The 12083-nt window shown below is 44.0% G+C and overlaps 1 protein-coding gene and 1 long non-coding RNA gene across 7 annotated transcripts in view; one reads left to right on the top strand and one right to left on the bottom strand.

Moving 5' to 3' along the window:
• Positions 1-6554: 6554 nt before the first annotated feature.
• LOC138761375 (uncharacterized) lies at positions 6555-10311 on the bottom strand. Its single transcript, XR_011356285.1, has 3 exons — positions 10017-10311; positions 8953-9291; positions 6555-7756 (listed from the first exon to the last, which is right to left on the bottom strand). It is a non-coding gene; the product is annotated as an uncharacterized lncRNA (long non-coding RNA).
• The window catches only part of cux2b (cut-like homeobox 2b), a 392464-nt gene continuing 390033 nt past the window's right edge, over positions 9653-12083 (top strand). For all 6 annotated transcript variants that reach the window (XR_011356280.1, XR_011356281.1, XR_011356284.1 and 3 more), the window contains exons 1-2: positions 9653-9853; positions 11330-11479. Coding sequence is in view for 1 of the 6 variants with exons in the window: in XM_069933362.1 (XP_069789463.1) it covers positions 9800-9853; positions 11330-11479 (204 nt within the window). In the remaining 5 variants the exon portion in view is untranslated. The remainder of the gene's footprint in view (positions 9854-11329; positions 11480-12083) is intronic.

The raw sequence follows: 12083 nt of genomic DNA on the forward strand, positions 1-12083 counted from the left end.
CAGCCCAAGTCCATAGCCCAGTCAGAAATGATACCAGGACCATGCCATAGGGAGAAGCCAAGGACAAACCTTAATGAAGCCACAAAGGATGATTCACTGGATACATTTAATCATGTTACTTGAAATATGTGATTTAGAATAAAATATGACTTTTGACATTAAATAATGAGGAAAAGATGACGTTGACAGTAACTTCAAAAGTATTTTAAACAATCTGTACAAATCAAGTGACCCAATTTCAAAACCAGAGAAATCTTCTCACAAGCAAAACACATTGGACATTTGAATTGGAAAGAAGTGATACAGAAAATGACAACTTTCTGATTTTGAAAATTGGGTGATTCAAATAGAAGAAATATGGACCATCTCTAGCAACACTCTCACCTTTCTCGATCTCTCTCAATCCATTTCTGGAGACAACCTCTTGAGAGGCATTTTCTACAAACCTACCACTCCCATGGCTACCTCGACTTCACCTCTTCACCCCTTGTAATGATTGTATTCCTTTCTCACAATTCCTCTGTCTCCCTCTCATCTGCTCCCAGATCATCCATCTATGCTAGATCATCCAAGATCTTCTTATTCTTCTTCAAATAATGAGGTTTCCCCTCTACTACCATCAACTCAGACCTCACCTGCATTTCATGCACATCTGGCCCCTTCTACTTCATGGTGCAACAAGGACAGGATTCCTCTTGTCCTCACCTATCACTGCTCTAGCCTCTGTATCCAACACATTTCACACATCCTATATCCTACGTGTAGTAGGTGGCCATTTCTGCCACCTACTATGTGATGCCACCAGCTCTTCCCCTCTCCTCCTCTCTTCGCCTTACACACGGACTTCTCTCTCTGTGGCTCCCTTGCCCAGACCTTCTTTCCATCCTATCACCCCCTTGGTACTACCCCTGTGACAGCAAGAAGTGCCACGCGTGCCCACACCTCCTCCCTCACCACAATTCAGGGGCCCAAACAGTCCTTCCAAGTGAAGCAACACTTCATTTGTGAATCTGCATGGGGTCATCTTCTGCATCCAGTGCTCCCACCGTGGTCTCCTCTACAACGGAGAAACTGAATGCAGGCTGGGCAATTGCTTCGTGGAGCACCTTGGCTCTGTCTGCTGTAATAGTGTGGATCTCCCAGTGGCCACCCATTTCAATTCCCCATCCCATTCTCATGCCGATGTATCTGTCCATGGTCTCATGCATTGGCCGGAGAGAGAACACCTGCAAATTGGAGTAACAAGACCTCATATTCCATCTGGGCACCCTCCACCAGATGGCAATAACGTCGAATTCTCTGGTTTCCTTTAGGGCCCATCCCCATCTATCCCTTTTTCTCCTTTCCTCGAGCTGTCTGTCTGTCTGTCTCTCTTTCTCACCCTTTTCCTTCAGTCTCCTTTCCTCCAGCTCTTCATTCACCGAGCCACCCCTGCCCCGATCAATTTTCCCCATTCTTCTCCTTCTTTCTTTGGCTTGGCTTCGCGGACGAAGATTTATGGAGGGGGTAAAAGTCCACGTCAGCTGCAGGCTCGTTTGTGGCTGACAAGTCCGATGCGGGACAGGCAGACACGGTTGCAGCGGCTGCAGGGGAAAAATGGTTGGTTGGGGTTGGGTGTTGGGTTTTTCCTCCTTTGCCTTTTGTCAGTGAGGTGGGCTCTGCGGTCTATTAATGGCTAATTATCACTTTTTGTCTGTGGGTCTCTGTGGTCCTCCCACTGCCCTTTCTTTCCTTTACCCCAGCCTTTTCATTTCAGTGCCTGTCTGCCTTTTACTCACACCATGAGGAAGGGCTCGGGCCCCAAACTGTGGTTATATATCTGTACCTCCTGTAGACGCTGCGAGATCTGCTGAGTTCCTCCACCATTTCTGTGTTATCAGCACAATAATGGTGTCTGCAGACATTCATGTTTCACACTATCTTTTCCCCTCCATGCAGACTGATTCAATAGAGGTCAATGTATGCATTTAGAATGGGCTACCAATATAAAAAGGCTTGGGGTTAATACTGGTACCGGTAACAAAGAACAACTGAGTTAGTCAGCATCAGAAAAGAACTGGAAATCTACATAAGAACATGTCACAGGTTCAGTTACTTAGAATTGCAAAAATCAGATTGCTTCTAGATGTATGCATGTCACGAGATAATAACACTACTGGGGGATGTAATAATAATGATAAAGGTCATGTACCTATAAGTAACGACTAGTTTCTATTTTATTTGAAAGGGTTGTAATGCTTGTGTCATAAACACAAATTATTCATGAAAGTTGGTCTTCATTTGGAACATAATATTGAGCATAGTTTGGACCATTGTTTTAATCAGACAATGCCAACAGTAGGCCCTGTTGACTCTTGCTTTGGAGCCACAGTAATGTAGTATCACTGGCTCTCCAATCAGCTCTGGATCACCTCAACAACAGCATACATCTGACTACAGCTCAGCTTTCAACACCCTCATTCCCTCAGTGCTGGTCGAGAAGCTTCAAACCCAGCATCTCTGCAGTCTCCCCACCCCTTCTGCAAATGGATCCTTGATTTCCTCATTGGAAGTCGGCGCAATTTGGAAACAATATTTCCTCCTCATTGATTATCAACACAGGTACACCTCAATCAAGGATGCGACCTTAGACCACTGCTCTACTCACTCTGCACCCATGACCGTGTGGCACAATTCAAATACCGTCTACAAATTTGCTGCAAGATCATCCACAATGAGGAAGTGTGCAGGATTGAGACTGATAAGGCTTATTGCGTGGTGACACAATTTTGCACTCAATATTAGCAAAACCAAGGTGCTGATTGTGGACTCAGGTCAGGAGAACACAGACCAGTCCTCATCGAGGGGTCAGCAAAACAACTGTGAGGTTTTGACCTGGGGCCTCCATGTGGATGCAATCACGAAGAAGGCTCACCAGCTCCTTTGTACGGAGTTTGAGATTTGTTATGTCACCAAAGACTCTTGAAGACTTCTCCAGAAGTGGAGAGCATTCTGACTGGTTGCATCACTGTCTGATATGGAGGTGCCAATGCACAAGAGAGGATAAAGCTCCAAGGTGTTAACTGGGCCTGCAACATCATGGGCACCAGTCTTCACTCCATTGAGGACATCTACATGAAAGCAGCCTCTATCCTCAAGGGCCCTCTTTCACTCTGCTACCATCAGGAAAATGGTACAGGAGCCTGAAGACAAGCACCCAGCAGCACAAGGACAGCTTCTTCCCCTCTGCCGTCAGATTCCTGAATGAACAATAAACTACAGGCACTGCCTCACTTTATCCTGTTTTCCTGCACCATATATTTATATTTAAATGTTATTTATAGCAATATTTCCACTATGATCTTCTGTAAAATTACAAATATAGTGGCCTGTTCGTGACAATAATTTCTGATTCTGAAAATATCCCCTCTTGTAAGGATCTACACCGATGCAAATTATGGTGACATCCGCACCCAAGATCTCCTATGCTGAAGACTGCTATTCTGATAAAATTTTAATTTATTTTTGTTTTAATCTTCAATTATTCAGTTAGAGATGTTTGGTTTTGACATCATGATTTCTTTTTTTTTTGCTTTTTATTGTTTTAGCTGTTTTGTTTCTACAATCTTCAAATATTTATAAACAAAAACAATACATTGTGCAGTTTCTGTTTGATCTTGAAGACAAATTTGTTTTTAAGCTAGAGCCCTTGTTATGTTGGAGCTACTTTCTTTATATCAGAAAATCGAAATTTTCTGGAGGAAAATCTACATAACGTAGCCGACGGCTACAAAGAAACACACACGCAGTGAGGGAGATTAAGCACTGAGTATTGAGGCTGGAAAGGCTCCTTTTATACAGTTGGAGTTCCCGCCATTTGTTTGATTGGCTGACATCAGCTGCATGAATAACAACAGCGGGCGGGAACATTCTTGCATGTGAATACCCTTCTTCCCCAGCCAGTTATTGACCTGTTAGCTAGGCAGCTTGGCCAGCCCCATTTTAGGGCTGCTGGTCTTGACCGGCTTCAGCTTTCAACCATGCCAGTTCGCTGTGTTAAGGGACGTGTTACGGTGTGTTATGCAGCTGTTTACTACTGCTGCGTGATGTGCAGGCTCGATCTCCGCGGTGGCGGGCCGCCACAATACTACAGTTTACCAAACTTCATGCAGTGTCATGCAATTCACCTATTGTCAAAATTGCTCCACAGCAGATCCAATATCTCTGCCTCTCCACTCAGCTCTCGATCATCTCGAAACTGCCAATTCATACATACGGCTGCTCTTCATCAATTGCAGCTCGGTCTTCGATACCATTATTCCCTCAGTGCAGTTCAAGAAGCTACAAACTCTAAGCCTCTGTACCCCCTCTGCAGCTGGATCCTTGACATTCTCATCAGAAGACCACAATCAGTACGAATTGGAAACAGTATCTCCTCCTCACTGATCATCAACACAGGCGCACCCCAAGGATGTGTGCTTAGCCCACTGCTCTACTCATTATACACCCATGACTGTGTAGCCAGGCACAACTCCAATGCAATCTACAGATTTGCTGATGACACCACAGTTGTTGGCAGAATCACATGAGGAAGTGTACAGGAGGGAGATAGATCAGCTTGTTGAATGGTGTCACGCCAACAACCTTGCACTCAACGTCAGCAAAACCAAGGAGATGACTGTGAACTTCAGGAGGAAGTCAGGGGAACATGGACCAGTCCTCATCAAGGGCTCAGTACTGGAGAGGGTCAAAACCTTCAAATTCCTGGTTGTCAACGTCTACAAGGATCTGTCCTCGAGCCTCCCCATTGATGCAATCATGAAGAAGGCTCGCCAGCGGCTATACTTTGTGAGGTGTCTGAGGAGATTCGCTTCGTCACCAAAAACTCTTGAAAACTTCTACAGGTATACCGTGGAGAGCATTCTGGCTCGTTGTGTCACTGCCTGGTTTGGAGGCGCCAACTCTCAAGATAAGAAAAAACTTGAGGGTTGTTTACTCTGCCTGCGACATCTCAGGCTCCAGACTTCACTCCATCGAGGACATCGACATGAGGCAGTGTCTTAAAAAAGCAGCCTCTATCCTCAAAGACCCCCACCCTCCAGGCCACGCCCTCTTCACTCTGCTACCATCGGGGAAAAAGGTACAAGAGCCTAAAAACGAGCACTCAGCGGCACAAGGACAGCTTCTTCCCCACTGCCATCAGATTCCTGAATAATCAATGAACCAAAAACACTGCCTCACCTTTAGCGCACTGATTTTTTTCATATTGTAAGATGGTTCTAATATGAACGTTTGCACTATGACGCTGCCACAAAACACCGAATTTCTTGACTTGTTCATGACAATAAATTCTGATTCTGATTCATGTGGACAGCAACAGAGCAGATGGTTGTCTGAGGAACTATGCTGTGTGGAGAGAATAGTTTTATTGCTCAGTAATTGATAACACAGTGAGCAATAGTCAACCATTCATGATGTTGACAGGTAATAGACCAACAATTCAATTGTCTATGATTGTCACTGCAACATAACATGAGATAAATAAAAATGTACCTTCCTATCAATTAGTGTTTAAGAACAACATAAGAAGCAGTTACCTACAAGGTATTTTACATTTTCTTGTCTTTATATTTCCTCCAATACACTATTCCATCTCCTCTAGACAGCCTAGGCCGAATATTATTTTGAATGTAGTATTAGAAAATGCAAGATTTTCGGTTTCTTCCACGACACTAGAGGCACTTGCTTTCTACGTTTGGAGTTCCACTGCATTGCACTGTGTTACAAAGCACTGCTGCTCCTATTGGCTGAAACTCAATCCTTTCCCATGTATTCATTAATCATTATTTAATAAATTGCTTCTTTTCTTCATAATCCAACACTGTCACAAGCTATGACTTCACTGCTCAATGTTTCACAGATTTGTTCCTATTTTAGGGACTCCACTTTCACTTTGCAGATTGATTTATTGTATACATTTGATATTTATAACAAAAAATTCATGTGCAAGACCATCTGCCTAATTGCTATGCCTCGTTCGTAAAGCAGTCCTTCTTTTCTCAGCATCATTTCTTATATAAGCAGCCTATTCCCTTGTATAACCTTGAAAATAGTTACTAAGACCCTACATGAGCGCTCCTTGACTTGCATATTTCCAAGCAGAAAAGAGTTTTCTCACTCTGAAATACCCTTGTCACTTCTCGCTGATGACCTGATTAAGGCAGAGAAATGTTGTACAGGCATCCATTTGCGTCTGGAAACATGGTACAAATTATATGTCAAAATTCAGACAATTGCAAGTTGTACGAGTGCAGTGAATCTTGCAATTACCTCTATCCACTTACAGAATTTGTTAATGATTGTCATTTCTTTGGAAACCCAGATATGATTCTCCTTGTTAAAAGAACATATGTCATCTTTACTCTTAACAGAAAAATGAGACTGATGCCTCTGAGACCAGCAGTAATGCAAATAAATTCAGTGTATTCCACTGTCCTCGTGCCACAGATATAACCAGCAACATCTCGTGGAAATGATTTAGTGAGCCACCAAAAAAAGTCATAACCAATGGTTCCTTTTACTCTTTTATGGTACAAAATGTGATGATTTCCATCAATATGTTCACAACCAGGTCTGAGACTCAACAGGTTGTACAAACATATTCAATTGACTCTAATATTATTTTTCTAGTGATGTAAAATTGGACAAATTTTCCTCAGAGGGTAGAATGGATGAATCTCAATTTTTAAATCATAATTCATAGCCTGTAGACATATTGTAATTGTAGGAACGTGCGATTTTGTCCGATTCTTCAGCATTTCATTTCATTTATGATAACAAAGCACAATAGCCAATCATAGTGCATTTACAATATTGACCTTTCAAAGTTTCTCAAGCAGTTAATTAGCTTTGTGTAAAAAAGCATGATACTGACATAAGTGATAGCACATTTGCAATGAATAAAATAGAAACAGTAAGGGACTGGGGCTTGTTTTATGCAGGCCACGATGGGAAAGCGAATGAACTGCATGAAGAAAATTTCATGGGCCATATCATCGTTTCAATCTCTATTGCTGTTATGTTTAAATGCAAAACTGGTACCTAATGACAGAATGCAGCATGGAACAGCTTGTGGCTCATTATATATGAGTACATCTTAGTAGATTAATTCAGGAGGGAGAGTTAATAAGATGTTAGAATTGGAGTAATGTGAAGAACTACTGATATGCAGCCTATTATCCAGAATTATAATTTGGATGTACATTCTGCCTTTATTCATAAGCTTCATGGACCCCACCTTCTAAAAATGTAAAACATTATCTTCCCTTCAAGAAAAGAAGCTGAATTACCCCTCTCAAATATTATAATTAAATCAACATGGCACCACAGGATAAATATTGACACGTTTCTCGTCTGTATTTCACAATAAGAGTGAACACCCGTTATTTGTGGATGGATTGTATTTACCCCATTGATTACTGATATATATATTTTTAATTTTAACCATTTTTAAATGCACTGGCTCAGGAGTGCCAAAGACATTGTGACTATGCCAGCAGTGAAATGTGATAGAAGCACACTGTAATGTCTGCTTGCCCGTGGGGAACCTGATTCCACATGTTTCTGCCTGCATGTTATGTTGTGAATAAAGGATAGTGTTTCCAGCCCCACCCTCCCTGACTGAAGAGAAAGCAGTCTTTACTATTCATTTGGCTTTGTACCTGCAGAGGAGGCAGGAACAGATTAGACCATCATCCATTTCCTTCTGGTAGAGTGACTGTAAGGAAATGTAATAGTTCAGCCCATACAGTGATAGAGCACAGGATTCTGTGTTCTACAGCTTGTTTGCAGGAACACACACCAAGACAAATGTTTAGTGCTGCTGGCAGATTAGCAACATGGTGGAAGACATCCTTTGGTGTCTGTCTGAAACTCACTGGTCCTCCAGTGCAAGGAGGTGTTTGTGATCAACTATTGGAGACCAGCACATTTCATGGTCCACCACTACATGCTGAGGGGCCCACTGAAACTTAGTTACAGAGACTCCATAGGGAAAGGTCACAGTTTAAGGCCCTCATGATTAAGGCCTTTTAAGGCCGCACAGTTAGAGAAGTGGTTAGCACAACACGATTACAGCACCAGCGACCTGAGTTCGAATCCAGTGCGGTCTGCAAGGAGTTTGTACGTTCTCCCCATGTCTGTGCAGGTTTCCTTCAGATACTCAGGTTTCCTCCCACCCTTCAAAATGTATGGGGTTGAAGGTCAATTTGGATGGCAGCGCAGGCTTAAATGGCTGGAATCGGCTTCTATCGTCCTGCGAATAATTTTTTAAAAATGTACATCTCCAATTCTGTGGCAATACTAGTCACAAAACTCTCTGACACAGTCCACATTATGTATCACATAATTTCATAAGTATAATTCTGGCAAATATTAAAAAAAACAAGAAAAGTGGAATCCAGAAAGAAACTGAGACCCAAACAATGGAACAAAGTGGAAAGTATTAGCATTGTAACATTAAATCTATCTTGGAGTTACATTAACTATCCAATTTGAGATTGCTGTAAGCTCTCTGCTCCAAATGACAAGGTCAGAAATGAGTGTTTTCCATGTGTCCCTAAGGTGTAACCATTCACAAGAGCATAAGAAATAGGAGTAGGCCATCTGGCCCATTAAGCTTGCTACACCATTCAATGTAATTATGGGTGATCAGATTATTGGCCCACCTCCATCTACCTGCCTTATCCCGATATACCTTAATTCCCCTACTTGGTCAAAAAAAAAAATCTATCCAAAATTGTCTTAAATATATTTACTGAGGTAACCTCCACTGCTTCAATGGGCAGCGAATTCCACAAGTTCATCAGTCCCTCTGGGGAAAAGCAGTTCCTCTGCCATAAATCTACTACCCTGAATCTTGAGGTTATGTCCCCTAGTTCTAATCTCCGCCACCAAAGGAAACAACTTACCTACCTCTATTGCTTTTAAAATCACGAAAGATGAAAATTGAACTGAACCTGCAACGGATGGCTGATCTTCAATGTTCACGTGAAATCGAAATTATACTCCAAGAACGTTCTACCAAAGTGTGATTCATTTAACACTGGAAATTTGCATAAGTTGCATTGGGCATAATGAATGCCTGTTTGTTCAGAAACTGATCAAAAATGCGAATGCACATTGGCATGAGTCTGAATAAAGAGCTCAAATGTCTGGGCGTAGCATTTAGGTTCTGATAGCTTGAGCCAGAGTAATTTAAAAAATCCACAAATTCTACAGAAGCTGAAGTATATTCAGTAAGTCAGGTAGCTTCTGTGGAGAGAGAAAAAGTGTTAATATTTCCGATAAATCACCCGTTTCCCTTTCTCCATAGGTGCTGCCTGGCAGGCTGAGTAGTTCCACAAGCCTCTGTTCTTTTTTAAAACAAATCTCTGGATCTAGCATGGACATAAATTGTAGCTGCGGAGAGCTCCCTTTATTGAGGTGGGGAAGGCAGCACCGAGTTGTAATCACCGGGAAGAGTCAACCATTTCAGTAGATTCACTCTGGCCAAATCTGTCAGCGGGTTGGTTATACAGCACGGCGTTATTTGCCAACACAAGCACCAGTCACAATGTATCAGCCTCTACATGCTTGCAGCTGCAGGCACGTCACTTTCATTATTTGCCCACGTAAAGAAAACTACGCTGAAAGATTTTTAAAACAGGGGTTATCAACCTCTGGAAAAAGATGGCAATTTAATTTGCAGACTTGAAATTTCTGAAGCTATTTGCGAATAGAAATGGTAATATCTAGATTCTAGAACATCAATACATCGCCGATGGAAGGGCTTATTAAATTCAGAGTCAGAAATAATCATGGGGCTTCTGAAGGGGTGAGCACTGAATGTTTCTTTTCAGGCACAAGGCAGGAGCTTCAAAATGCATCACCTCGAGAGTGAACGACATTAAGCGGGGTACTCTTCTGGGAAACCCCTGGCCACTTGTGGGTTGGAACCATTGTAAAGGGGGAGGGGGGGGGGGGTTCTCAAGTGTTACCTGTGTTCTTCTCGGATCTACTTCTTACACCGTAGATTCATCGCCTGGAAAATCAAAGGATGAGTTGTGTGCCCTTGTCTGAAGATGGAGAAACTGAGAGAGCAACCTTTTCGCTGTTGCCCTCGGTGGCGCCGACGAGCTGCCAATTCCGAGATAGGAAGCTCCTGCGCGGCCCGGGACTGTCCCGTAACGCTACGGGGCAGAGCGAGGGAGGAAGCTTGGGTGGTCCGTGATGTAACACTGATCGCTGACTTCCATGTCGCCGCGACAGAACCAAAGTGCCCCCCCTCCCCCACCCCCACCTTCAAGGAAATGGCACACATCAGTCATCAGCGACAGTTGGCTGCACTTTTATTTACCTCGTATATTTTCACTGCGTTACATCTCTTAGAAAATAAGACAAATTTTAAAATTAGACGAAGGCCCCTCACCGGCCCCTCACCCCCCCCCCACCCCCTCCCCCTCTCCCTCTCACCCACCGTGTGCAGTTGTTGCAGGAAGCCACGGGTTACTTTGCATCCCGGCGGAGAAACTGTCTCAGCCCCTCTTGTGGGCAGATTTGTTTTTCTCCCCAAATTCAACATGATTCGCAATGAATTAGTTGCAAATAAACCGTTTAAAGTCTTATCACATCCTTGGTGGCATATCCATGCACTTCCATCAATGTACATGGTCTAATTCGATATTGTTATAAAGTTATCGCTTATCAATTAAAAACGCCCCTCCCCCGCCCGGCTGCAGAGAATGATTACAGGTCCGTTTAAAGCACTCACGCAGAAATCACATCGAAATGGTTATTGTCCTTCGCAACAATATTTGCGGGTCCTACTTTTGGTCAAGCATCCAGTGCAGACTGGGTCAGCATCGGGGGAAACTCCTCGGCAAAGTTGTGCCGTTGCGATTGAGCGGAACATATTTTGTACCCAGCGGCTGGGACGGCAAAGTTAACCATCAAAACATTGCGCTTGACATCTGGATGTAAAAAAAAACTCCATGCAACCTCCCCCCCCTCCTCACTCTCCCTCCTCTCGGGTGTAATATTGGGGAAGGTGCTGTAATTTGTTTAGACTTCTGACTTGGCCCGCCCACTGATAATTGTTCACTTTTGTTGGTGCATTAATCTGATCAAAATCAAGTGCATTCTCGGGGAGAAAAATATTAAAGTGAAGTTCAACAAAATTTTTTTTGGGGGGGGTAAAGAAAAGGGGCAGGAAGAGTTTCCTTTAAGCGGCTGGCCCGGGAGCTGGCGGGTTTCAGCCCTTGTTGTTGGTGGTGGTCACTGAGTTGCGCTCCCTCCTTGCATTTCTATGAAGTGGCCAGTTGAAGCGGGAATCCAGCCCGGATATTTAGTGGAGCCGAAGGGAAAAAAAAGAGAAAATATCGCTTCAATATCCCCCAAGATGGCCGCCAATGTGGGATCGATGCTCCAATATTGGAAGAAATTGGATCTGCGGCGGCTGCAGGTTAGTGACGGAGAGGCGGCTTTCCGCGGGCGGACACGGGTGCCCGCCGCCAGCGGCTCGGGCCTCCCAGCCGGGGCGCGCCACTCTCCGCGGGCACCCAACTCCCCGGCTGCCCATTGATACGTATTAGAAATTGATCTCTGCCTTTGTTCAGTTCAATCATCGATCAGCCCGCGCCGCTAACATGGGGTCGGGGCTGCGCGCCGCGGCTGGCCGTCCACGCCGCGAGAAAGCCGGCCGGCCGTCCTCGCACACGAACGCGAGCGACCCGTCTGCGCGGGAAGGGGGGCTTCAGCTTCTTCTGTTTAGGGAAATGGCTTTTTAAATAAATTGGGCAGGCTGATCGTTCAATGGCTCTCCATTGGATTGTGGAAATGAGCCTGGCCACCGTCTGCCTCGCTCGGCGCAACGGCGACACCAGCTTGGGCTCTTTCTTGATAAAAAACAATCGAAATGATCACCGTTTAGGCTGCGTTTCTGAAACGTTGTTAACTTTTCTTCCCTCCCCCCGCATCCTCTTTAATATTTGGCCAAGATGTTGGGAAGGCACTTTCATTTGGAGTCCAGATTGCAGCATGACCATGGCCGCTTGCAACTTCTGTGG

Source organism: Narcine bancroftii, chromosome 4 (assembly GCF_036971445.1).
Source record: "Narcine bancroftii isolate sNarBan1 chromosome 4, sNarBan1.hap1, whole genome shotgun sequence".
Classification (NCBI taxonomy): Eukaryota; Metazoa; Chordata; class Chondrichthyes; order Torpediniformes; family Narcinidae; genus Narcine; species Narcine bancroftii.